Source organism: Phyllostomus hastatus, unplaced genomic scaffold, assembly GCF_019186645.2.
Source record: "Phyllostomus hastatus isolate PE091 unplaced genomic scaffold, TTU_PhHast_1.1 phas_contig_495, whole genome shotgun sequence".
Lineage (NCBI taxonomy): Eukaryota > Metazoa > Chordata > Mammalia > Chiroptera > Phyllostomidae > Phyllostomus > Phyllostomus hastatus.
In genome coordinates, this window is record NW_025333895.1 from 6,476,316 (window position 1) to 6,503,099 (window position 26,784).

Here is a 26,784-nt window from a genome sequence, read left to right on the forward strand (position 1 = left end):
CAAGGGGAAAGATCCAGGCAGTAGCGTTTGGGAACTGCAGACAGGCTCGCAGTGCAGGGCAGGCACAGACAGGCCACAGGGGGGCAGAGTGTTAATGACGTGAGAGGAAGACCCAGCCCGGCGGTCTGGGCAGGAAGTGGGGCCCGGCCTCTCTGAGATGCTGCAGCCACTCACTGTGCACGGGCGGTGCCCCTCGGCGACCCCACCGCACCCTGTCTCGGGGCCCGTGTCCCCGAGTGGCTCGCCTCGGCTGCTCTTCGACTCGGGCGTTGTCAGAGCAACCGCTCTGCGTCTCCCCTTGTTTCTCACCACAGGAAAGTGCCACGGAAGTTAAAAAGGAATCTGGGAGAAACTTTCCCCTCCTTTCCCTGCGGGATTGGGCTCTGGACAGTTGTTGAACTTGGTGCCCAGCGTGGCGCACGGAGGTGGTTCCTTGTCACTGACCACTGGCCAGCTGGCGATAAGGGGAGCTCGCAGCATGGCCGGCCGGCGGGCGTCGGTGTGTGCCGCCTCCCCCCAAGGACGGCTTCGGAGGGGGACACGTTCAGTACAGAGTTACTCGCTTCAGGTTCTGTTCCACGGTGGTTTCCTAACTGTCCTTGGAGTGTTTTATTTTGCGTCTCACTTTTTCTGAGCGGTATCGTACAGAAGATTTGCCGTAAGATGAGCTTACGTGTTCCTGCCGTTGGTCTTTCTCCCGTTCTCGGCTTCACCCGTGCTGTCACCTGTGCTGGTGGTCGGTCAGCGTGACGCTCGCTGGCTGACCGCCCTGGGTTCGGCTGAAGCTTCCGGCTCCTCTGCCGTGAGCATGACGCTGCCCCACGGTCAGGGACACAGCAGTGAGTCAGTCATACCAGTCCTGCTTCCCTGGCACGTATGTGTAAGCAGGGAGACAGGCCCCAAACTACCAGCCACACAGGTCACTTGACCGCAGTGTGGTGAGCTCAGCGAAGCGGGGGGTAGAGGGACCAGGGGCCAAGACAGGACGCGATGCGCTGGGGCCTGGGGCTGACAGAGCAGCTGGTGAGGAAGCGATGTTTTAGCTGGAAATGGAACAGCGGCCAGGAGTGCCGAGAAAGGGGTTCTGCCCGAGGGCACGGGGGGGGCTCGGAGCTGGCGGCCTGGGCTGGGCGACAGCAGTGCCTGTGGGGCGAAGTGGAGAGAAGGCTGCAGTGGGGCCGATGAGGGGAGGTTTTTGGTTTGATTCTTCTTTTTTTTTTAAAGTTTTTTTCATTTACTTATTTTTAGAAAGGCAAGGGAGGGAGAGAGAAACAATGTGTGGTTGCTAGGGGTCGCAGCCCACAACCCAGGCATGCGCCCTGACTGGGAATCGAACCTGCGACGCTCTGGTTTGCAGCCCGCGCTCAATCCACTGAGCTGCACCAGGCAGGGCTGATTGTTCATTTTTATGAAAGCACACCGGACCCCTCATTCCTTCCAGGAATTTTGTTGTGCGTTCACTCTTGTTTTCACAAAGACTTAATGAGCCTGCCCTGTGTGCCGCACACTGGTGCCGAGGGCAAGGCAAGGCCGGCAACAAACCCCACAACCAGCCCGGCCCTCGTCCAGAGGGACGAGTGGCGAGTGGGAGGAGCCGGCGCAGCAGTGCGCAGTGCGCACTAGCATCCTAGGGGTGGCGGGTGCAGCAGAGAAAACGGAAGTAGGGGAGGGGCGCAGGGGCCACAGGGGCCACAGGGGCCACGGAGGGGCGTGGGTGCAGCCTGAACAGGGCGGTCGAGCGAGGAAGGCGCCTCGCGCATGGCTGACCGGCTCGGGTGTCTCCGCAGTGCCCAGCCGGCCAGCCTTCATCCCGCGTTCGGCTGGGTTTCTCTGTCTCTGGAATATTCCGCCTCTCGGTGGCCGCTGGTGCTCGACATGCGCCTGGACAAAGACCAAGGCCAGAGAGCGGGCCTCACGGATATCCGAGGGGAAAGGGCTCCACCCACAGGGGCCCGTGGCGGGCACGTGGCGGGCAGGTTCACGAAGGAGCCAGGTGGCCCCTGGTGGCTGGGCAGAGAAGAGAGCCCTGGACCTGAGGCCAGGGTGGGGTGGGGGCCCCATCCTGTCCCCTCGAGCGAGCCCGGCTCAGGGCCCGGCTGACCATCGGATGTGTTAGTTTGAGCAGTTGACAGATCTGATTTGGGGTTTTGTTCATTTTGTTTTTAACTGTAGTCATGTTTTAAAATGGAGGTGTAATTTACAAACAGTAAAATTCATCTTTTTTTAGCATAAAACTCCTAAGCGCTTTGATAAGTGCCGATAGTAGTGCACGATGTGTGGTTTCGGCCGGAAGCCGCCGGTCCTCGGGGTGAGAGCAGGTCGGAGGGGCCGGCGTGGGGCGTGTGGACACGGGGCGCAGCTGGGGGCTTCTCCTTGTGTGCCGTGGTAAAGCGGACACAGCAGGGCTTACCGTTGTAAGTGTGCAGTTCAGTGACATGAAGTCCGTGTACAGTGCCGTGTGACCCTCACCACTGTTCGTTCCAGAACTTGGTCACCATCGCCACCAGGAGCTGGGTACCCCTTCAGTAGTAACTGCTCGCCCCCCTTCCCTCCACCCCCGGTGACCTCCGCTCTGCTTTCCGTCTGGCGATTTGCCGGTTGGAAGTGCCTCGTATAAAGTGGAGCCGCACGTACAGTGTTTGTCCTTTGGTGTCTGGCTTATTTCACGTTTGTTTCCCAGACTCACCCGTGTCGCACCAAGTGTCCGAATTCCGTTCCTTTTGTGACCGAACGGTGCTCCGTTGTACACGTGGCCCCCATTCACCTGTCGATGGACACGTGGGTGCTCCTCCCCTGGGCTGCTGGGAACGACGAGGACTGCAGGGGACGCTGGTTGGTGCACGAGTGTCCGTCTGAGTCCCGGCTTTTGATTACTTTGCATAACGTTCAGGAGTGGGACTGCTGGGCGGCGCGGCCCTTCCGTGTGGCTTTCTGGACTAAACGGAGCGGACCATGTTTTACAGCATGGTCAGAGGGGCAGCGAGGGGCTGCCCCTTTCTGCACGCCCACCCCCAGCAGCAGCAGCAGCAGCGGGCAGGGGGCCCCGGTCTCTCCACGTCCTCACCAGCACGTGTCACTGCCCGTCGTTTTAACTGGAGACGTCCTAGTTCATGTTCAGTGCCGTCATTGTGGCTTCGATCTGCGTTTCCCTGATGGCTGTGACCTTGGGCGTCTCTTCGTGTGCTGGTCGGTCCCTCGTGTCGTTTTTGGAGAAATGTCCACGTGGATCCTTCGCCCTTTTTTTTATCGGGTTGTCTGTCTCGGGTGTCGAGTGTAAGGTGGTTTGTACAGTCTGGATCCAACCCCTCGTCAGACGACCGTTTGCACTTCGGTCTTCAGGAGAAAAATTACGGGGGTTTTGTTTCGCTGACAGTAACTCCGTTTTCCTTCCCTCTCCCAGCCTGGTACCGTCGGTCTGGGGAGGTTCTGTGTGCTCCAGCAGAGTCTGGAGGTGCGTGTAAGGTCATCACTCATTGTTTTCTACGCCGCACGGCTTGTTTGTGTCTTCCTCTCCCGCGCTGATTTCCCGTGGAGAGATGGGGGCCCTCCTGACTGCAGGAAGGGTTCTGCAAAGTCAGACAAGACCCGACAGCTACTACTGCCACACCAGGCAGAGCAGCTCGGGGTCGGGGACGGGTCAGCCTTGACCGCAGGAGTTGCTCCCAGGAGCCACAGTGGAGCTTTCCCCGGGGGTCGGGTCGACCTGGTGGTCTTTCCCGCACGTTAGCACTTGAATACTCACTGAGATAGTAGCTCTCTGCGTGGCGTGTTCGGGGCTCACGAAAGACGGTGAGAGCTCCTTCTGCAGACAGTGGCTGCGCTTTCCACTTTGTAGCAGAGGCGCGGGTGGGACCTGGGGCTGGCCGGTAGTGTGTTTGAACCGCTCGTGTGCGGCCCGGCGCGCACCAGGCTCTCGGGGATGGTTCTGTGAGAGGCTGAGCTCTCTGAGTAACTCCTTAGAGCCACGTGCAGCGGCGGGTCCTGTGCGTCCCGTAGATCCCGTGAGTGTGTCCTCAGGCTCGGAAACAGAGTCAGAATTTCCCCACGTGGTCCAGAACGGGGGTGGGGGGTGGGGCTGGGTGGAGAGGGCTCCTTCTGTGGGTAAGAAAGGTCCTTCAGACTACTTAGTGCTTTCCTTTAGGGTTGCGGGAAGAAAATAAGGGTTAAGGCTACTGCTTTGGCTTTTATGTTAAAGACCCAAATTTCATTTAAAGTATGTGGGTTTTTTTTTAAAAGATTTTATTTACTCTTTTTTTTTTGAGAGAGGGGAAGGGAGGGAGAGAAACATCAGTGTGTGGTTGGCTCTCGCACAGCCCCCACTGGGGACCCAGCCCCACAACCCCGGTATGTGCCCTGACTGGGAACTGAACCAGCGACCCTTTGGTTCTCAGGCCAGCACTCAGTCCACTGAGCCACTCCAGCCAGGGCTAAAGAATGTATTCTTCAATCTGAAAACGGTCAAATGACTCTGGTTACAGTCCAGACATCTGTATTCTGCCCCAAATTGATATTTATCGGACTCAAGGTTGGCCCCAAGATTGACTGTGATTCTCTCTTGAGTGTGTGCTTTATGCTTTTCAGAACTTCGGGGTCCTACTCTGCAGCCAAAACCCCTCACCCCGTGCTGACCCCGCTGGCCACTAACAACCAAGCTAAGCAGGTAAGCCCCTGGCTTTTTGCTTTGATAACAGTCATGCAGTAAAACTTAATCCTGTTCTGGTCCTCACGTTGTTTTAAATGAGCTGTAAGTGTGACAGAGACCTGCGGTCCCTTCCCCGCGGTTCACGCCAGTCCTGACGCCCAGCAGGCTGGTCAGGGCTTCCCACCGTCTTCACGGGCTGCGTGACGTCCTGCGTGCTGTCCTGCGTGCAGTCATCCTGGGTCCCCGTTCTGTCACCTAATCTTCACACGGGTGTTCGGAGCTGCAGCCGCTTCCTGCCTGTCCCCCGCAGCAGCCACGTGCGGTGGGCCAGCAGGTGTTGGACACGGAGCACCTGAGGCTCGGCGGCGAGTGTGGGTGCCCACGGTCCTCGGGCGGGAGCAGGGCTGGGCCCCCGTCTCCGGCGCCTCCCGCCTGTGCCTGGTACGTGCTCCATCGCCTGTCCAGTGGCTGTGTCTGCGGCCCATCCCCCGGAGCTCGCACATCCTGGGACGCGTGCTGGGTCCCCTTTCCGGCTCCCGCGTCACAAACACTGTCTCTCACGAACACCGGCCGTGTGGTCAGCAGGCACAGAGGCTGGCCGGCAGGGAGCCCGAGCCGTCCCAGGAACCCCGCCGCCCGCACCGTGCTCTCGGGGACGCGTGGTCTCGGGTCGGGGCTGAGGCTGAGCGTCAGGACTGGCCTGGCATCCGTCCTCGGTCACGGCTCCCTCTGCTCCCTGCTTTGCTGTGACGCAAAATGGCATTTAAGCATTTGGTCATTCTTCTGGAAGTTTCCACATTCACTTCGGTGGACACAGGATAAGGGACTAGTTGCAACAAACAAGAGTAAAGAAACATTGACTGAAGGTGGAAAAGTCGAAGAGTTTTGCTTTTTCAGCTTGTTACAAATTTATTGAGAACCAAAACTCACTTCATTCATTACTGTTTTATGCGTTTGTCTGCCTGACAAACACCCCAGTGCCTTCCGTGTGCGGAGCAGGACGGGCCCGGCCCCGCCCCGTCGGCACTTGCGGAAGGAGCGTCCCCTTCTGAGACGCCGTCGGAGGCGTGTTATGAACTGCACTGTCACTGCACGTGTCTGCTGTCCCGAGGACGTTCGGGGTCTCCCTCACACGCTGTGCTTGTGCTCTCCCGTAGGGGCCGCTGGTAAACCCCCTCAAGCTGCCTGGGCCCGCGCCCGCCTCCACTCAGCTGCCGTCCAGCGACAAGGCTGCAGGTCAGTTTGCGTTTCTGCCGTGGAGAGAGCACCGGTGAGAGGGGCGCCCGCCGCAGACCGCAGAGGTCTGAGTCACCCAGACGGTCGGCCCGGGGAGCCGGGTGCAGGGACGTCACAGGGCCTCGGTGGCTGCAGACGCTCCAGGACACCCGTGACCCCTCAGCGACCCTGCAGGCCTCCGGAGTTGGAGAGCAGTGGGCACACCCTTCCCGCAGCTGCTTCTCCCGAACAGGCGCCGTGGGCGGCCCCCCAGCCAGGTGGAGGGGAGCGGGTTGGAGCACTGGACGCTGTCCCTCCTCCGGGGAGAGCGCAGACTTCCCTGGGCTCGCAGTGACGGTTCAAAGGCCAGTGAAGTACACAGAGTGGAACGATGTCGTTCAGTGTGCGATTTCAGAGCAGGGGTGGCGTCGGCACCAGAGTCCATGACTTCGCCTACTTGCAACACCCACTCAAGCACAGTGGTTCTCACTGAAGTTCACTTGGCCGTAGGCGCGCCGCCCCGCAGGCGTCCGCACTGCCCGAGGGCACTTGGGGCAGGAGCGAGCTTTCACAGAGAACCGAGTTCCCCCGGGGGCCCGTCCGCCGCAGCTCCTGCCGGTGTCACCGCTTTCCGGGGCGCGTGCTGCTCTCTGCGCCAGCGGTCGTGTGCTGGCTGCGGTCCTCCTCTTGCACCACGCTCGGGGCTCCGGCTCTCGCTTCATCACTTTTATTTCATTTCGTTCACAGGTTTTATTAATTAATTTTCTTATTTATTTATCGTTAGAGGGGGAAGGGAGGAGAAAGAGAGGGAAACATCAGTGTGTGGTTGCCTCCCCCTGGGGACCCGGCCCTCAACCCAGGCCTGTGCCCTGACTGGGAATCGAACCAGCGGCCTCTCAGTTTGCAGGCCGGCACTCAGTCCACTGAGCCACAGCAGCCAGGGCCAGGTTTTATTTTGATGCATGTTTTCAGGGGGGTCTTCAAGCTCATTCGGTGGGACTTGCTGAACCTCGCATGGTAGCAGTCTGCTGTCCCTGATCTCCCCTCAGTCGTGCACTCGCAGAGGACTCTCTCTGCAGTCAGAAGCGTCCTTGTGGACAGTGGGAGCATCTGCACTGAACGCTCTCTGAGCCCCGCCCTCAGAAGGAGCCCACGTTGGCTCCGGGGTCCGGGTCGCGCCGAAGCACAGCTGCGGTCATCTGTGCCTCGCACGCGGGGACGCTCGCTGCACGTGCTTCTTGGCGAGGGTCTGAAGCCTCGTGGTAGAAGGAGGGTTCTAGTGGGGCAGAAGGCGTCTGAGTCACCTGGGGTGCAAATGAAGACATTTGTTCCCGTTCCTGGCTAATATTTTAGAAAAAACTTGAGAGATCTCGTGTCCTAACTTGAAGGACTTCATCGGAGAGTTCTTTTACTCCTCGGATGAAGAGTCAGTGATCTCTGAGAGACTTTGCCTTGCAGTGTCTCACACAGCCGGCATGCCTGGCAGAGATCACTTAGTGGCGGTGGTGGTGAAACATTCTCTCGTGTTGCTGGGCGTTTGCTTTTGTGTTCACTTGCTGGAGAGTCAAAAGAAAAGGGCTTTTTGGGGGGTAGGAAAATTTTCCTGAGAAATACTATTTGAGAATTTGCCGAAAATTTAGTTTAGAAAGCGTATCTGAAACCTCTATACAATAACTCTCTGACAACTGATCGTGGACATGCCTTCACTGTCCCCTCCCCCTTGGCTGTGTGGGACGCCTGTGCGGCCCGCAGGCCTAGGGGCCTGCTCTGCCCACCACGCCGCTGCCACGGTCACAGGCCTGAACCGTGTCTCTGACTGGCTTTTTGTCATGTTCTCATTTTTCCCCCCATTTCAGGGCCGGGGGCGACCAAGACGGAAACCGCCGTGACGTGCACCCCGTCTGCAGTCGGGCCGTTCGGCAAGACCTTCTCCTTCTCTTCGCCAGGGTCAGTAGCGAGCTCCGGTTTCGTGGCCCTTCACTGGCAGCCTGGGTGGGCAGCGCCCCCAGATCCCACGGTCGGTCGGTACAGTGCTCGTGAAATGCACAGGAGCCCAGAGTTCTTACCGCTGCAGGAGCACACGGAGAGTAGGGCAGCAGCCCGAGGCCCTGCTGTACGTCTGTTTCCCCTCTTCCGTTCGGGCTTGTACGTGTGCTGCTCCCTGTCGTTTTGGTCTTCAGGAGAAGCCTCGCTGTCTTCGGCTCACGGGCCTGTGTCACACAGTTCAGTCGGCCTGGTCCGTCATACTGAGCTACTTGCACTCGGGCCGTCTGGGGCCGACGTGACATTCACATTGGCCTTCCTGCACGGAGCGGGGCGCTCAGCGAGCTTCCGAGGGAATGCTACCCTCGGAGGGAGGGGGCAGGGGCAGGCCGCCACCTCTGGGGGCCGCCCGCGTCCTCGCTCTCCACGGGTGGAGCTGGACTCCGTGCGGCTGGGACGCAGACCCGCCCGCGGACTTTCCGCCATCGGAGGGCGGTGCGCTCCGTCCCGTCGGAAAAGCCCCTCGGTCTCCTTCAGTCAGTGTGCAGTCACACTGACCACGCTCTTTGCTCCGACGTTGCAGAATGCTCTTTGAGCATTTTGCAGGCCTAACGCGTTAAAAGAAAAGAGGATGTTAGGATTTGAGAGGGGAAATTGTATGTTGTATGATTTCTCCTCTCCTGTAAATTGTCGTTTTATGCAGGGTGCGGCAGAGGTGACACCTGCTTGACTGCAGTCGGTGGGGTGCGTGCCCGTCCCGCACGAGGTGGACAGCAATGTGAATGTTCCACCTAAAATGTCACAGGGTGCTTGAGTGTGGTGCTGTTACGTTACAGCGTTACATGCTTATGACTTTGTAATACAAGGTTTTGTCATAACAAGGGGTGTGCCTCCCAAAGGTACTTCAGAGCACGTTTTAAAGAGTAGTCATCGCTAGGAGTCAGTGCGTTTTTTACAGATGCTGATGAGTCTTCTTTACTTCTGTGAACCGATACTCTTCTTCCCACTTTTAAAATAAGCTAAAAAGGTTTGGGTTATTGGGTTAATGGCTTACCTCCATTAGATAAAATTTCTCCACCAAGGTGGAGGCAAAGAAAAAGAGTTTTTCTTAAATACGGTAAACAGTTTAACACCCCATTTTAGATGGTCTTTGTCCGTTTGATGAAGGCCACGATGGGTGAAAAATCTAAACTTCCGCATTGCTTATTACATTTGATGTGCTGGGTCCCTTACATTTTAAAGTTACATCAATTTAAATGTGCTGCTTGAGCTTTCATCCCAATAACAAGTCTACTCCGCTGACACCTGGGCTGACTCGCCTCTTCGGCTGCCACGTCCGCATCGTGGCACGGGGCCAACGTACAGGAGGCGGAGGAGGTGGGGGGGTCGGGACAGGGTGTGGACCAGGCTTTCCTGGCCCAGGGCCGAGGGGCGCGCGGACGACAGCGACGGCGGCCTCCGTGTCGGGCTCCCCACCCAGTGACGTCGGGACGGGTTACGAGCGCGTCCCCCTAATCCAGACTGTCTGTGTCCTGCACTGGGCGGGCCCCTGCCCCAGCCACCATCCCCACGTGCGCACGGCCCTGTGTCTGTGCTGCTGCTGCTCCTCTGTCCTCCTCGGAGTGGGCCCCAGCCCGGCCGCCCCCCCCTCCTCCCCCGCGGCCTTCTCAGCCGCTGCTCCCACTCGCCTCCCCACAGGCGGCCCCTGCCACAGAGCTCGTGGGTGCCTGCCTGCCCCGCAGGCGCGTGCTCTGCGCCCTGCCCCCTGCTGGCTGCCGCACTGTGCGTTCCCGCGGAGCGGGCCGCATGGGGCAGCGTGGCGTGGTGTGTTAGGAGGGGGTGCGGCGCCTCGGTGGTGACCCTCTCCTCTTTCTCTCCCAGGACCGGCTTCAGTTTCGGGATAATCGCACCGACGCCATCCTCTAATTTCACCGGCACGCAAGGTACGGCCCCTGTCACGCAGCGTTACTCTCGTCTTTCCCCCGGACCAGTGCCAGGGTCTCGTGCGCCGAAGCGTTGGCCGTTTCCTTGCCGCTGAGTCTTGCCCGAAGCATTTGCCCTACGTTTACCGTGGGTGCCACCCGTCCGAATAGGCTGGTCCGTGACTACCCCAACGCTGTGCCAAGAGTGGCACCAAGGAGAGCGCACACGGGGGAGAGGAAGGGCGGACACCGTCTCATTTCTCTTGTGGGGCAGGGAGGTAGCTGTAGGCGTTGCAGCGATGCCACGGGTGTGGTGACGTACGGGCATGAGGACGGCCGTGCGTGTCAGCAGCGAGGTGCCTCGCAGAGCGAGCGGCGCCGTGGAGGGCACGCACCGCCCTCCCCGGGGGGACCACTGTTGGCAGCCGCCGTCCCTGCCCGTGTCAGCGGAGGGGCTTTGGCTTGGAAACAGTCCATGGAGAGGTGATGGTCATATTCTGCTACATCCACCCCGTTCTCTGCTTTCTTTGTCTTACCAGGGGCAGCACCCCCCGCTAAGGAGTCCAGCCAGCTGGACACGTTCTCGTTTGGCGGGGGCGGCAAGCCTTTACCTGAGACTGTTTCCGAAAGCTCGCCTCCCTCAGTGGTGACAGCAGCGTCGACCGCCCCTGGAGCTGCTCCCGCCCCCCCGGGAGAGCCTGCTGCGTCGAACGGCAGGCCTGCTCTCAGCACCCCTCCCGGCAAGCTGGAAACCCCGCCATCCAAGTTGGGGGACCTGCTGTTCCCAAGCTCTTCGGCTGGCGAGACTCTCGGCAGCTTCTCGGGGCTGCGGGTCGGCCCAGCCGATGACTCCGCGAAGCCCGCCGGTAAGGCTGCGTCCGCAAGCCTGACGAGCGCACAGCCGGCCAAGACCCCCCTCGTCCCCTCCGGGTTCACCTTCGCTGGCCCTCCCACCGTGGGCAAGCCCGCGGAGCTTCCCGCTGCCTCCTCTGGGGCTGCTGCCGCCCCCGCGCAGGTGCCGGCTGCCGGCACGAGCACGAGCGGGGCCTCGGCGGGCGTCTTCGGCGGCCTGCCCCTCACCAGTGCGGGGTCCTCCGGGCTCGTGAGCTTCAGTGGCCTCTCTCTGGGCGGCGGCAAGACTGGGTTTTCCTTCGGAAGCCAGCAGACGAGCCACACGGCACCCCCGTCGGCCCCTCCGTCAGCCACCGCTGCCCCGTCCCACCCCACGTCGTTCCCCGTGATGTCGTGCGGCGGCAAGACTGGGTTTTCCTTCGGAAGCCAGCAGACGAGTCACACGGCACCCCCGTCTGCCCCACCGTCAGCCACCGCTGCTCCTTCCCACCCCACGTCGTTCCCCGTGATGTCGTTCGGTGGCCTCCTGAGTTCAGCCCCCGCACCCACCCTCCCTGCGTCCTCTGCTAAAGGCACCGAGGAGGCGACGTCGGCGTCTGTGCCCGAGAAGCCAGGCAGCAGCGAGGTCTTGGCGGCGGCGGCCTCGCTTCCAGGGCCGCCACAGTCGGCCCCGCTTCCCCAGGCTCCTCTGCAGACCCCCGACTCCGTCAAGAAAGAGCCTGCGCCGGCCCAGCCCACGGGCAGCGGCCCTGGTGCCGCAGCGGCAAGCGCCAGTCTCCCGGCACCTCCTGCAGAGGCCGTGCCGGCAGCCCCCGAGGTCCCCGACGTCAAGGCAGAGGCGGCCTCTCCTGCGTCCTCCCTCTCGGCGCCTGGGCCGGCTGCCGTCACCGCAGCCCCAGCCCCAGCCCCAGCCCCAGGTGCAGGCCCTGTGACGGCAGAAACATCAGGTGCCCCCGCGGCCACGAGCGCTGTTCCCAGTGCGGCCCCGAGCCCCGCCCCAGACACGGCGGTGTTCGGGGCCGTCACGTCTGGCTCCTCTGTCTTCACCCAGCCGCCTGCTGCCAGTGCCAGCTCAGCCTTCAGCCAGCTCACCAGCAGCACGGCCACCGCCCCCTCGGCTGCCCCTGTGTTTGGGCAGGCGGCATCCAGCGCCGCACCGAGCCTGTTTGGGCAGCAGGCGGGCAGCGCGGCCAGCACGGCCACCGCCGCACCACAGGCCAGTGGCTCGGGGTTCGGCAGCCCGGCGTTCGGCACCTCGGCCACCACCGGGGTCTTCGGGCAGACGGCGGCCTTCGGGCAGGCCCCGGCCTTCGGGCAGGCGACGAGCGGCCCGGCGAGCAGCTTCTCCTTCAGCCAGCCTGCCTTCAGCTCCGGGCCCGCCTTCGGCCAGCCCGCGTCCTCCGCGCCCACGTCCACCAGCGGGAGCGTCTTCGGGGCCTCTTCGGGCTCCAGCAGCTCCAGCTCCTTCTCCTTCGGACAGTCGTCTGCCGGCGCGGGCGCGGGGGTGTTTGGCCAGAGCACCCCCCCTGCCTTCGGCCAGAGCCCTGGCTTCGGGCCGGGGGGCTCCGTGTTCGGGGGTGCCTCTGCTGCCACCACCACGGCGGCGTCCTCGGGGTTCAGCTTTTGTCAGGCGTCAGGTGAGCATTATAACGGAAGGCTTCTGCCTTGTCCCCTCCTCCACGTTACCCGCAGCACTGGCAGCGAGCCAGTGTTGCCTCCGTAGTCAGGGGAGAGGGGAGGGCCTGGACGACTGTGCACAGTCCAGGGCAGCGCCCAGTGCTGACGGCCCCGGGTGTTCCTCGGCCCGGGCGCTGTGGGCTCGTCCGCCCTCCTCAGCACGCCCTCCTCTCTCCTGACAGCAGGGTGCTGACTGCACAGTAACACGGTTAAGGTCGTGACGTGTGATGCGTGGGTCGTCTTAGACAGGAAAGTGTCCATTCAGGAGCACATTAGAGGTCATGGCATGCAAAAGCGTCCAGCCGTAGAGGGGCCGGCCTGTCGCCACTGAGAGCCCACAGACCAGAACTGCGCCCGAGCCCCTGGCCACGGCCCCGCCAGCGTTTTTGGTCTCCACCGGCGTTTCTGGTCTCCGACGCCACCTTTCTGGCTGGGGGGACAGGTACCGACGTTCGAGAAGTTTGGTCTTCCTGTGTGTGGTGTTGTAGTTTAAAAACAAGAATGAAATCTTTGCATTTTACTTTTTGGAAAACTAAAATGTAATTTCTGCTGCACATCCAGTTGTAGCAGCTCCTTTTTAAAATTTTGCAGCAGAACGATTTGAAACCTGTTTCCGAAGGTTCCCTTCCTGACGGCCAGCTCATGGAAGGCGGTTCTTCTGTGGGGGGACTCTGGGGAAAACAGGGTTATTGGTTTCTTTGTGGGTAGGGCTCCGAGCAACCTCGAGTTCATTCCCTCGGTGGTAACTTGTTTGAGAATGGCTCCTCGTTTATTAGAAAGGAAATCTTTTCTTTCCTTCCTTCAAGACACGTTTGTTCAGCTTTCTCTGAGTTTGACTCCAAGGACTTGGGGGTGGGACACGGCCCCGGGGCCCGCCTGCCGGCCTGGGAAGAGTCAGGACACTGGTGACCTGACCTCGAGGGAGGACAGGGGAGGCCTCGTGAGTCCCAGGGAGTGGGACATTCGGCCCCCTCTCTTCGGCATCCCTTGTTCAGTCAGAACCTGAAGTCCCCCCTGCACGCACACAGACGGTTCTGTCATAATCAGAGGCCTCAGAAGACGCCGTCTCTCCTGCAGTAGCTGTGGAGAAGCCCCTGAGCCGCCACTCCAGCCCTGGCTGAGGAACGGGGGCCTGCCTGTGCTCCCCTGCCTCGTCCAGCGATGGGAGGGGGGCTGGCGCTCCTGTCTCCCAGCTCCGTCGGGTGGGGCTCTTGCTGTGCCACGGCGCTGGCCCGGCCTCCCCAGCCCTGTTCGGCCCAGCACCTCACCCGCGGGGGGAATGCCATGCCGAGGAAGGACAGACTGCCCCGAGAGAGTCTGCTCTGGGAGGTCAGAGGAAGCCAGGGCGCAGACGTGTGCGTGGGGTAGCGGTGGGGAAGACCCCTTGGTGGCTGAGAGTCCCGGGCACAGCTCCTCCCAGGAGGCCCCGCCCCGGCCCCACCCCCTCGGGCCTGGCGGGAGGCAGGACTCGGTCCTTGGGGCTTTGGGGTTCTTGCGATGATCATGTGTTAACGAAGCAAAAATACCTGCGTTTACTTATGACTTTCCTCATTTCCTAGATGGGAGGACAGAGTTCATTCAGGGGTTGATTTATTGTGCCGTATCTCAACATGTTTAGCGGCCATTTTTAGAAAAACTTTGGTATTGTAAAAGACCCGCCCAATTTAAACCCTTACTCTCCTTTTACTTTATAGGTTTCGGGTCTAGTAATACTGGTTCTTTGTTTGGTCAAGCCGCCAGTGCCGGGGGGACAGTCTTTGGCCAGGTAAGCATGGGTGTTGGGCTCTGTTTGTGGCAACGGCTCCCAGCCCCGCCCTCTCGGCCCCGCACACGCTGGGTCGGTGCGCCTGGTGCACCTCGCCCCAGCCTCTGATCCGAGGGGATCACTGCCTGCCGACCCTTCTTTAAAAGGAAGCACGTCGCCTGACCTCCGTTGGCCTTTGGTGCACTACAGCCCAGGGGCTAATAGTCCTTCCTTCCTTCCTTCCTTCCTTCCTCCCTCCCTCCCTCCCTCCCTCCCTCCCTCCCTCCCTCCCTCCCTCATAGAGCTGAGAATGGTTGTTACCTTCTTAAGTGGTTATTTAAACAAAAAGAAAAATATGCAAGAAACCAGGGACTCCTTTTGGTGACCTGAGCTGTTTTGCATGGCTAGTAGCTCTCTGTGTGCTGGGCGTGGTTTTAAGTGCTTTATGTAAATTGACTTCTGTCATCATAGTACTTCCGTCAGGCAGGTGCCGTCGGGTCCTCGTGAGACAACGAGGACCCCGAGGGCCCGGAGGTTGCCACCATTAGGTCATAGTAACCCCAGGAGGAGCCCTCCTGAAGAGAGGCGCTCCTGTCTGTTGGGGGACCATGACTTCCTGAAGGTGGGACTGGTATTTGTGCACAGTTAGGGAAGTGCAGGGCGTGTCACTTGTTTTTATACATCTTCGGGAAGAGATTCCTTCAGCGTCTGTCTCCTTTGAAGATGGGCTCTGCACTAGTCGGTGATCCTGGGCAGAGAGAAATGGAACTTCTGGTCTCCGGTTTCCGGTGATGGGGGTCAGACCTCTCAAACCCAGTTCGCCCCTGAACACAGCTGAAACTGCTAGATGAAACATGAAGCCAGAATTCTTAAAAGCGCTCGTGAGCTGACAAGGTAGTTTGCCGAATCGCCAGGAAAATGGGAACCTGTGGCAGTGATGGAGCACAGAACCCAAGTTCGCCCTGAAAGTGTCCACTGGTCTGGGAAGATTGGAGTTTCCTGTTTTGATAACCTGGAAGGGCCAAGGAGCAGAAGTCGCCATCCCAGGTACGCACAAAGGGAGCGGTGCTCCCCACGGTGAGCCGGGGCTCCGGGCGCGCCGGCCCCAGCCTGCGCGTGTGGCCTGGCGCGGTGCTGGGGCGGCCGTGTCTGCAGCCACCGGACCGAAGCAGCAGGCGCTGAAGAAAAGCAACATGACGCTCAGCCTCGAGTAGTTAACGTCATGGGAGCACAGCCCGAGCACAGCATCGGTTTCCGGCGTCCAACACGGTGACTCGGCGTTTGTCTGTCTTACCACGTGCTCGCCACACTAAGTCTAGGAACTGTCCGTCACCACGTCAGCTCGCCCCTCTGTTACTGGCTGTGTTCTTGTCCACCTCGGGTCATTTCTGAGGGTCATTTCTGGGGACGTTGGTCCCCAGACTTAGTCACAGCGGGAACCAAGGAACCGTGATCAAGAGCCAGGACAAACATCAGGCGCACAGGGACCCCCAGAGCAGCCCGTTTCCCGCCGCCTTCGTCTCCTGCCCACGTCACCTCAGGGCTGGAATTCTGCAGCACACTAAAAACGTATTTTTTGCCAATCAGACAGAAAAACAGGTATAACTGTGATCGATTCACATCAGACAGCCATTGTAGTGTTGGCTGTTACCATTTTTAACCTGACAGTCTAAGGGAAAAGAGGTCAGTGCCCCCGGCTTGGTCAGGTTTTAAAAACTCTTGCAGCACACTGGTCGAAAATCACTGTCCTAGGCTGTAAAACAGTTGGGCTTTACGCGTTTAGAAGAAATAGAAGACCAACTTGAAAATACCAGTAAAAAATAGGAAATTACAAGAAGTGTCATAACAGCTTTGAAAAAGAACCAAATAGATCTTGTAGAAAAATATAACTAAAATTTTATGTAACCAGATTAGACCCACGTGAAGAGAACAGTAATATACTAGGCCAAGGGTCAGCAAGCCTCTTCTGTAGAGAGCCCGATAGGAAACATTTTAGACACTGAGGACTTGGTTATACTTCCATAAAACCTTATTTATAAAACCAGAAGGCTGGATTTGGCCCATCGAATATAGCTGGCTGAACCTTGAACTAGAAACCAATTCGGATTAAGTTACCTGGACTGCCTCACGGAAGATGCAAAAGCAAAAGTCCTAAAAGGGGAAACTCAATGTACATTTAATCAGACGGAGGGGCAAGAGAAGGAATGCGTGGCAATGTAAGAAAAGACCCAGACAGAAATTTCGGGAAGCAACAGAAAGAGTATGCCACAGGTTCCGAAGTCTGACAGATGCCACGCAGGACGGGTGAAAGGAGGTCGAGTCCAGGACCTCGACCCGCAGGACGAGGAGGGTGAAAGGTCAGAGGCACGCGGAGAAAGCAGGGCCGGAGCGGGTCTGCCGTCCCGAACCCTCCAGACCCGGCGGAAGCTGTTTCTGCAGGACGTGAGCCGCGCGTCTTCCAGGCGGACGCCGAGAGCGCTTCGCCGGGGGGGCCTGGTGGAGATTCCGGCGGGCGTTCTTCGGGCGGAAGGAAAACTTGATCTCGTTCGATCACAGCTTTCTTAATTTTAGGGCAAAACGAGCTATGAAATAGGAGAGTTGCAGCGTATATAACCGAAAGAATAGTTGTATTCAGAAAATATAAACAATACCAACCAAAAAGAAGAGAGAACTGCGCCCCCCACCGCAACGGCCGGCGCCGGAAGGGCTGCCGACAGACACCCGGTGGCGGCGAGGACGGGGAACGAGGAGGAGCACCCACACCTTGCTGGTGGCGGGTTGCTCGCCTTCGAAGGTCGTCCAGTGGGACCGAGACTGGAGACGCGAGGTTCCTGCTTCCAGACGCGGAGGCAGCGGGAGAACCGAGCGCCCTTGTTCTGAGGCCGTGGACGAGGGCGTCCGGGGCAGGAAAGGGGGTGCGAAGGAGCCTTGTGACGTGCTAACGAGGTCAGACGTGGGGCTCGTCCACCGTCGTCAACACTCTGAGGTCAGAGTCCACTCGGCGCTCTGCACAGGAAACCTGGGCACCGCATGAAGACGACAGAAAGGGGGTCGGTGATGACTCCATTGAAACGGGCAGCGGTGGCCGCACACGCTGTGAATGTGCTCACGCCACTGGGCTGTGCACTTAAAAACACTTAAGACTGTAAGCTTTACGTATATATTACAGCAGTTTTTTTACAACAGTTAGAAATGGGGGCGGATAGCCAGGGACTAATAACGTATTCAAATTAGTTAGTAATACAAATTAAAACCACAGAGAGCTGCAGAATTAGTGTTACGAGTATAGCATTTTTGTTTGAAAAGATGAGAAAGCCCTAGAAATCGGTGGTGGCAATAGCAGCCCAGCGCTGAGTGTACTTAATACCAGCGAGCCATACTCTTAACATGGCAAGTTTTACATTACATACACTTACCACAATAAAAAATAAAGACAAAGGAGGTTAAAAAGTTACTTTTAAAACAAGAAGAATAGGCCCTGGCTGGTGTGGCTGAGTGGACTGAGCGCCAGCTTGTGAACCGAACAGCTACTGGTTTGTGTCCCGGTCAGGGCGCACAGCTGGGTTGCTGGCCAGGTCCCCAGTAGGGGGTGCATGAGAGGCAACCACACCCGGATGTTTCTCTCCCTCTCTTTCTCCCTCCCTTCCCCTCTCTCTAAAAATAAATAAAGTCATTTAAAAGACAAAACAAGACGAGTAGGCAAATTCATAGAGTCAAAAATTAAATGAGCGCTTACGAGTGTCCGGGCGGAGGAGGAGCTGGGGACGTGATTGCTCAGTGGTCTCAGGATTCTAGTTGCGGCGGTGAGGACGCTTTGGAAACAGGTGGTGGTGGTGGTGGTCGCACAACACCGTGGCTAGAGTTAGTGCCGCCGGGGCGTGCACTTCAAAGTGGGTATAAGATGGCACATTTTATGTTTTTTATATATATATAAAAATGTAAATACCAAAAACCACTGAATTTTTTACTTTGAGTCAGTTCTGTGGTGTATGAATGATGCCCCAATAAAGCTGTTTCAAAAACAACCACAACTACAAATTGGGGTCTGAAAGACTTGCACCTAATACAACAGTAATTTGCTCAGTGTAAAAGCCCCCCAGTCCACCCCCCACCCCAACTTCTGCCAGTAAGAAACAGGAAGTGAGGGCAGGACTGGGAAACGAAAGAGCTTGCGGTCTTGTGATCTCCCGTTGCCAGGAACTGCTGGATCCCAAGGTGGCCCGGCTGCCGCGAACACAGAGCGAGACGGATAAACTGAGCCCGAAGCAGAGACAGCAGCCCGGGGCCTCCGTCCCCGCGCAGCTGCAGGCGAGGTCTGCACGCTGCCCCCTCACGGCGGGGTCCAGGTGCAGGAGAGGGCCCACGCGCTGGGGAGACCGTCAGGCTGCTTCGGGCACCCCACGGCTGTGCACAGAGTGTCCTCCTGTGCACAGAGACCAGGGCGTGCGCCCCTCCCCCCGAGTGATAGTGTAACGTGCGGAGCCGTGAAAACAAAAGGGGACCTCACAGTCACATTCTGGAAATCAGCAGAAACAGCATGTAGACGGTGCAGGTCTTGGAACTGTCGGATAGAGTCTTTAGACTAACCGTTGTGTCACACTCGAGGACTTACCAGGAAGCGAAGGAATGATTGATAAAGAGTCTCAGCAGACAAATGGGAATTACAAGAACAAACTTCTGTGCCCAAAGTTAAAACTCAGTGTCTGAAGTAAGAAGTGGCTAGACAGGACAGCAGCGGAGTGAGGGCTGCAGAAGAGCAGGGGACTTGGGGACAGGTCAGCAGAAGTGACCCGAACGGAGCTCCGGGGCCGGGGAAAGGCAGACCGTGAGTGACGAGAGCGGCAGCAGCAGGCAGTCCACTGTGCTTGTTGTCAGGGTCCCAGGGAGAGGGGACAGAGAGGGTTGGAAAAAATTCCCTGAAGCCCTGGCTGGTGCAGCTCAGTGGATTGAGCTAGGGCTGAGAACCAAAGGGTCGCCAGTTCGATTCCCAGTCAGGGCACATGCCTGGATTGCAGGCCAGGTCCCCAGTGGGGGCCATCTGAGAAGCAACCACACACGGATGTTTCTCTCCCTCTCTTTCTCCCTCCTTTCTCCTCTCTCTAAAAATAAATAAATAAAATATTTAAAAAGAAAAAAATTGCATGAAGAAACTGTGGCCAATCTTTTGTTTCAAATTTGTTGGTAAACAGGCATCCACGGATCTAAGAAATTCAGAATAAACACTAGAAAACCACAACTGGACACATCAGCGTTCACCTTCCAAAAACCAAATGTTAAAAAAGGAATTTTTTAAAAGATTGTATTTATTTATACTTAGGGGGAGGGGAAGAAGAAAGAGAGGGAGAGAAACGTCAATCTGTTGCCTCTTGCACACGCCCCAACCGAAGACCAAACCTGCAGCCCAGGCGCGTGCCCAGACCGGGAACTGACCAGCGGCCTCTCTCTTTGTGGTGTGATGCCCAGCCAACCGAGCTGTACCAGTCAGGGCAAAAGAGGACTCTTAAAACACCTGTGCTACCTTGGAGCAGACCAGCGGTTGTCAGCCAACATTGGTCTTGTCCCCCAGGGGACTGTCGAGGTCGCAGTGTCTGGAGACCTGCGTGGTCCTTGTGAATGGGGAACTCTACTGGCATCGAGTGGGCGCGGGCCGGGGGTGCGCCAGGCCCCCCGCAGCCCTCCGGATCACAGAACTGCCCGGCCCAGGGTGTCAGCAGTGTCGGTTGGCAGCAGCAGCAGCTAGGCAAAGATTCTTTAGGGCACCGAAGGCACTGACCATAAAAGAAGAAAATCGAAACCTGGACTTCGTTAAAATGACAAACTAGTGCTCATCAAGAGACTTGTTGCGAGATGAAAAGGCAGGGCGCAGGCGGGGAGGAGATATTTGTAACACGTATCAAGCCAGACGGCTTCTGTCTGCAGTGTACGGCGTGGAGCACGGAAGCAGGTGTGCGTTGCTGAGTACGCCTCCAAGAAGAGCTGCTTCTTGCGTTACTCTTTGTTTATTGTCTTTCACACGAACAACTGGAAACCTGCTTTCGCGCCTGCCTGTGTAAAGAGCTCCTGTGAATCAAAAATAAAAGGACACCCAGTTTGAAAAGTAAACCAGGTGCCTGGACAGAAACTGACGGAAGAGGACACGAGGCGAGTGGCAGTGAGCACGCGGAGGGCAGCTCGGTGTGGCTGGTCCTCAGGGGCGTGCAGGTGGCACCCATGGCACAGTGTGGCTCTGCCCCCGCCGGGGCAGCCGGACGTGGGGACGGCCCAGGGCGGCGGCCTCCGGCCGGCACGCCACAGGGGTTTCCGAAACACACAGTGCCGGCCCGTGCAGCCGGGCTCTGCCCGCTTTTCCCTCAGACCATCAGGCGAAACGGTGACGACAGCCAGTACAACAATGGCCATCCATGTGAATGAATCAAAATTATTTTTTGGGTCAGTCAGCAACAGACGCAGTTTCCGGTGTCCCAGAGAATGTTAGGAGTGAACCCGTTCGGGTGTGCGTGTGCCGGGAGGTGGGGGAAGCCGAAACCGCGGCTCCAGAGCAGCTGGGTCTCGGCGCATGTTGCTGGTGGGAGCGTGACATGGTGCGGTCGTCCCGGAACATGGCTTGGCGGCCTCTTAGCATGTGAAATGTGCACGGGTTTTGCGGGCTGGCCATTCCAGTCCTGGGTGTTTACCCAAAAGAAAAGGAAATATGCGGCCACGAGCGGTGGTCACCACCTCGGTGGTGGAGCCCTTTCTGCGGCACTAGCGCAGTCACTGGGGCACGGGAGCGCCCGTGTTGGGGAGAAGCCGGCGCGGGCCACGTGACGGCAGTGGCTCCTGAGTTCAGCCGGAGACCGGGGGGACCCAAACAGGAGGCACTCACCATAGCCTGGAAGCGTCTTTACGCTTCTTCACTGGGGGGACCCGGGAGGGGTGGGTGTCCCGCCCCTGGCATCGTGTCAGCAAAGACCGCAGGCAGCCCGGCAGCGTGACACTGGGAGTCCCCCCCCGCCCGCCACGAGTCGGGCTCGGAGGACCGCGGCTGTAGGCGAGCAGGGCGCTTGGGCTTGTCGGAGGGCCCGTGCAGAGCCCGGCTTCCTCGGGGTGGTGAGCGCGTCTGCTCCAGAACGGACCGGGCCTCCCCGCGTGCCCGCGTGCCCCAGTCCTCATGCGTGGCCTCTCACCCTGTGTCGCTTCCCGCCCCTCTGTTCTCCAGCAGCCGCCGTCATCCAGTGGCAGCGTGTTCGGGTCCGGAAGCGCTACGCGAGGCGGTGGCTTCTTCAGCGGCCTCGGAGGGAAGCCCAGCCAGGACGCAGCCAACAAAAACCCGTTCAGCTCGGCCGGCGGGGGCTTCGGATCCACGGCCGCCTCGAGTGAGTGGAGCGGGTCTTCCCAGTCCCTCCGCCCCCTGCCCCAGGGCAGTGTGGCCTGCTGTGACCTCGTTTCTCAGCTGCGGTTCTTCAGTGAATGTGCCGTGGGGTTCCGAGGAGGCAGTGGAGCTGCGGGGGGCGGGTTGCCGGGAGTTGGGACTGAAGCGCCTGGAAGTGCACTCAGGCAGGCGGGCACGGACGAGGGCAGCGTGCAGGCCGGGGTTCCGGGGGTGCAGCGGGGCGCCGTCCGGGCAGCAGCGCCCTCCCCGGGCTGGCTCCAGAGTTCCCCGTAGGGGAACGTCGCCCGGAAGCGGAATGAAGCCTGCGGCGTTTCTCAGGTCTTACGTTCTCGTCGTGTTTCACGTGGCGCCGCACCCTTCTGCTGGCTGATGTTTAAAATTCGTTGTTCGTCTGTCTCTTCGTGGTGGGAAATGAAAGGAATTCTTTGGTTTAGATCTTTAAAAACACCTACGTGTCCCGCTGCCGATGGGGCTGACGTGGGGAGCTGGGAGTCGGCCGTCTCCGCCTCAGCCTCTGTCGTCTCGTGCGCTGCACACACGGCGCCCTCGCCCGTCGCACGCTGTGCCTGACCTCGGAGGCCGAGAGCTGGCTGTCTGCGGACAGGGCAGGCGTCCCTGCAGTCGAAGGCACAGCTCTGTGTCCCAGGACTGCTGGATCCACAGGTCTGGTATCTTGAGGGCGCTGCGCATCTGGTCACGTGGAAGGAGAGATGGCCTCCGCTGGGGTGGCTCAGTGGCTTGAGCGCTGGACCGTGAACCAAAAGGTCGCGTTGCCCGGGTTGCGGGCCCGGCCCCCAGTGGGACACGCGTGAGAGGCAGCCGCGCGGAGCTGCAGGGCTGCACACACAGCGTGTGAACACCAGGTCCTGCCTAGCGCTCTGCACCATCGAGGGAGGAGCACGCTCCAAATGGTCAGGTGACTTCTTGGCGGGGGTGAGCGGGGGTGGCAGTTAAGTCGTGTAGCCGGAAAGTAGCAGATCTGGAGTTCAGCCGCGTCTTGCACAACGTGCCCAGCAGCATCTGGCACGGGACAGGCCCTTGATAACGCACCCGTTACAAGTGTGGGCTTACCCCACGGGTCGGTTATCGTCTGTGCGACTTACCAGCCTGTTTGGTTAAAACTGCGGCGAGGCCCCGCCTCGTAAAAGTTCACGTCCTTCCGGCCGGTCCGCTTCCGACGCCACGGCTCTTGCCTGTGGGAGAACAGCCTTCCCTCACTGATGGGCCGGACTCCGGCCCCGCGCCCAGCGGCACCGGGGAGTGTTTGTTTACGCCGAGCAGACTGGACCGTGCCCTCCCCGAGCCCGTTTGCGGCGCGCCGTTGCTCCCGATGCTCTCGCCCTGGTTTAACACAAACACGTCTGTTCGCGACGCCAGGCCCTGCCGGCCCTGGCCCCTGGGCGCTGGCAGCTGTGGCCCGGCACCTGACGTGTGTGCCTCGGGGAGTGGGAGTGGCCTTGAGAGGGCGCCGGACAGACCTAGCCTTGCTGCCGTTTCTAACAACTAAACGTGGGATGCGACGGTGGGGGGGACAGCAGCCCCTGCGGCCCGAGGACCAAGACCGGGAGAGGAGGGAGGAACGGCGGAGAGGGCGGAGCTGGGAGTCGGCCGTGTCGGGCCCCAGGGCTGAGAGTGCCATCTGCACGTCACCAGGCGCGGCCTCCTCCCCCGGGCGACTCCGCGGCCTCCCTGGACCGTGGGCACTGCCGCTCCAGGCCCTCTTCCTGCCTCTCAGCCCTGTCCCTCTTCCACCCTGTCCTGCCACTGTGGGACGTGTGCCCACCGCCCTGGGTGGGCTACAGGGGCCTCCAGTCTCCTCCGCTGCGCTCTGGAAGCCCCGCCGAATGGAGTGACTCGAGACGCCGCGTTAATCCTGCCACTGTCCCTACTCAGAGCCCTTCGGCGGCTTCCCACGGACCAGCACACGGGAGGTCCAGCTCCTCAGGCTGGCGTCCAGGTCCTTCACGAGCTGGCCCCAGGTTCTTTCTGGCCATGGCCGGGTGGCTCAGTCGCTGGGGCATCGTCCCTGTACCAGAAAGGTTGTGTGTTCGATTCCCGGGCAGCCGGTCAGTGTCTGTCTCTCGTTCTCTGTCTCTCTTTCCCCTTCCCTGCCTCCCTCCCCGTCAACAGACACAGCCTCAGATGAGCGTCAGGAGATGTGCACAGACTTGTCTAGCTTGGACTCAGTCTCCCCAGCCCGTCCTCCCTGCTTCAGTGCCCGGGTTCACACTGCTCCCCCGCCCCTCCCTCCCTTCAGGGGGAACAGGAGTCTCTCCCCTGTGCGGCGTGGCCTCGGGTCGCTGGGCTCCTGGACGAGACGTGGGGGGAGGGGCGGTCACCTCTGTGGGTCACCTCTGTGTGCCGGGTGCTCCGTGTCTGCGGTCTAGCCCCTTGTCACAGCAGTGGTTCAGACACGCGGCTGTCCCCACTCCATCCATGGGACAGAGAAGGGGGTGGACTCCGAGGGGCAACTGCCAGTGAGTGGTTTCGCCGGAGTGGAATGATCTGGGCGTGCTTCCCGAGCGCTGCCCCACCAGGCTGCCTCCCCATGCCCTCCTGGCTTGGCAGCGTGGCGCACCCCTCCCGGGTGTGCCCACGTGACAGCCCTGTCTGTGCTCCTTCCTCGTGGCGTCACCCGCTCACTCCCCCTTGCAGACACCTGTCCGAGCGCTGGTCGGGCAACCGGCAGGTCCCTTGGGACCGTCAGGCCCCGCGGGCCAGGTCCCGGGGCCGCCCCTGCCGCCCCGAGCGGTCGCTGGAGCTCGGCGAAGTCGGGGAAGGTCGTGTGGGGCGGGCATGCTGCGTGCGCAGGCCCACGCCTTGTGCAGGTTCCTCCACCTTCTCCGGAGACAACACGCAGGTCCATCTCCGTGAATCCCAGGGGTCGTTTAAAGTCCAGGGGCCGGCCGGGCTGTTCACGGGGGCGCCCCCGCAGCGGGAACCCAGGGACCCTAGGTGAAGGCACCGCACAGCCCAGCTCTCGCGCTGTCGGCAGTAGTTTCGGAGGGCGGGTGGGGTGACCGTGCGGTGGTCCGAGGCTCCGTGTCATCAGGGCCTGGCAGCCGGGGCCGGCGTGTCCCTGAGGTGAGGCCGCTCGCTCCAGGACCGCGGGTCAAGCACTGCGACTGCAGCATTAACAGACACACCTTGTGCACTTGGGGTCCGAGCAGGCGAGGGGGTCCTTGGCACTGGCAGGGTAGCGGTGGGCCGACCACCTCTTCAGACAGCTTGACTCGAGAGTGAGTGACCCTCTTGACCCCCCTCCCTCCCGCCGTCTCCACCGTGAGTACCTGGCGTGGCGGCCTGGCCTCGTGCGGACGCTCGAGCTCCGCCCCGGCACGGAGTCCCCTCCTTCCCCACTCCCCTACCCCCTCCACCCCGAGCTCGTCCCACCAGCCTCCCAGCTACACCTGTGTCCTGTGGGTGCAGGCCACAGTCTGTCTCCTCACCAGGTGGGGAGACAGACGCTTGTCACCCAGCTTGGGTTTAGTGGTCAGTTCCCTTTCGTTGCTGGAGGGGATCCGGAGCGTATTTGAGGGAATGACCCGTAGATGTGCACCTGAAAGGTCGGGAGCTTAATCAGACTTCTTAGAAAGAGGAGATCTTGCTGGCCCCTCTCCCCTTCTCAGAACACGCCTGGCCCCCACCGGCTCAGGCCAGAGCCCCACGCTTGCTGCCCATCGGCGTTCCCCGAGCAGGCCGGGCAGCGAGCGGGCCGCGATCGGCCGCAAAGGCAGAAGGCCGGGGGCCAGCACACTGGGCTGGGGTTTGCTCTGGTGTCGTTCTCTCGGGCTCGACTGAACTTGAAGGTGGTCTCCACGAGGAGACGAGGAGACGGGTGAGAACGAGCCTCACTCTCGGGAGAATCCGGTCTGGAGGGAAGCCGCTGGGCCCGTTCTCTGCGCGGAGAGGCCCCACCCCTGCAGGGGTGCAGACGGATTTCTGCAGAGGAGCCCCCTCCGCCTGACTGCTCTCTGCCTGCAGAGTGGTGTCAGGGCGTCCTGGGCCCGGGTCCCAGCGGGACTGAACACTGGCCGTCAAGGCACAGGCGGATCAGAGATCAGAGAAGGCGTCCGTTTCCCCCTACTCCTCGCACCCTCCTCACTCGCTCCCTTCTCCCGAACCCGCGGCCAAGGGCTCTTCCCTCCCTGTCCCGAGAGGCGGACCAGGAGGAAACCCCCCTGTTCTCCCTCTGACCTCCCTCCCGCTCGCCTGTCGTCCCCTCAGGCACCTCTAACCTGTTCGGAAACAGCGGGGCCAAGACCTTCGGCAGCTTCGCCGGCTCCTCGTTCGGGGAGCAGAAACCCGCCGGCACCTTCAGCTCTGGAGGAGGAAGCGTGGCGTCCCAAGGCTTCGGGTTTTCCGCGCCGAACAAAACAGGTACTGGTGTCCTTTCCCGCTGGGGTTCCCTCTGTGCGCAGCGCCGCGTGTGCGCAGCTGTGCGGAAGGAGGTGGCTCGCGGCGGCCCTCGGGACGCGCGGGTTGGAGGGGTGAATGAGGCCCCGCCCCCTTTGCGTTTACTGAGCATCTACTACGTGCCCCCGCTGGTCTGGGTCTCCCGGGGCGTGTTAGAAAGCACAGAGCGCATATAGGGGAACCTGAAGAGAACTTCGAGTCTTCTTAGGGAAGAAAATGTAACTGTTTAGCCACCACAGAGCCAAAGTAAGGGCCCTTGTAAGACAGACTGTGTAATTTTTTCTGTCTGTCATTTTGTCATTCTGGCCAAATCAGGTTTTTTTTGCTTCTGACTGAGTCTAACAAACATAAACACGTTGGACACACATGCACGATACCCAGATATTCACGCAGCACACGCGTGCAGCTCGGTTAGCACCCACAGTCGGGTGCGCCCGGTAACCAGGAACAGGCAGCGCTGCCAGCCCTGCCCTCTGACCCAGCGTCAGTCAAAGCGCTTACGAACTGCGGCTTTTTGTAACCACGTACTACACTGGAGCCGAAATTTTTCAGGGACGTTGCATGTTTAGACTCAAAAACATACTTCATTTCTGTCACCTGCCCCTGTCCTGTTTCTGTCTCTGAGGTCTGCAGGGGGTCTGCCTTCGCGTCCCTGTGGCGTGGACCGCTGTGTGAAAGGGTTTGTGTGTATGTGTGTGTGTGTTTGTGTGTGTGTTTAAGGCGGGGCAGAAGGGGGTGTTTGCTGAAAAAGCCGTTCTTCCGAGCAGGCTCCCCTGGGGTGGGCCGGGGGGCCCTCCCTCGCTCGGGTGTGTGGTGGACGGAAGTCCTGCCAGTGCCGGGGGAGGACCCCACTGCAGGCCCGACGCGCGGGGGGCTCTGACCAGGACCGCCCCGGTGCGCACCCGGAACCCCTCGCAGGGCCGGGGCCGTGGTCTCCGAGAGCCTTGTGCACCCTCCGGCG

General features: G+C 60.1%; 1 protein-coding gene across 3 annotated transcripts in view; it reads left to right on the plus strand.

Annotated features, from left to right (window-relative positions):
* NUP214 (nucleoporin 214) overlaps positions 1-26,784 on the plus strand; it is a 76,999-nt gene that overhangs the window by 43,807 nt on the left and 6,408 nt on the right. For 2 of the 3 annotated variants that reach the window (XM_045845882.1, XM_045845883.1), the window contains exons 25-32: positions 4,582-4,660; positions 5,800-5,878; positions 7,714-7,804; positions 9,722-9,783; positions 10,302-12,251; positions 13,986-14,056; positions 21,234-21,390; positions 25,635-25,787. In XM_045845882.1, coding sequence (XP_045701838.1) covers positions 4,582-4,660; positions 5,800-5,878; positions 7,714-7,804; positions 9,722-9,783; positions 10,302-12,251; positions 13,986-14,056; positions 21,234-21,390; positions 25,635-25,787 — 2,642 coding nt within the window. The remainder of the gene's footprint in view (positions 1-4,581; positions 4,661-5,799; positions 5,879-7,713; positions 7,805-9,721; positions 9,784-10,301; positions 12,252-13,985; positions 14,057-21,233; positions 21,391-25,634; positions 25,788-26,784) is intronic. The other variant, XM_045845884.1, reaches the window with a different exon arrangement.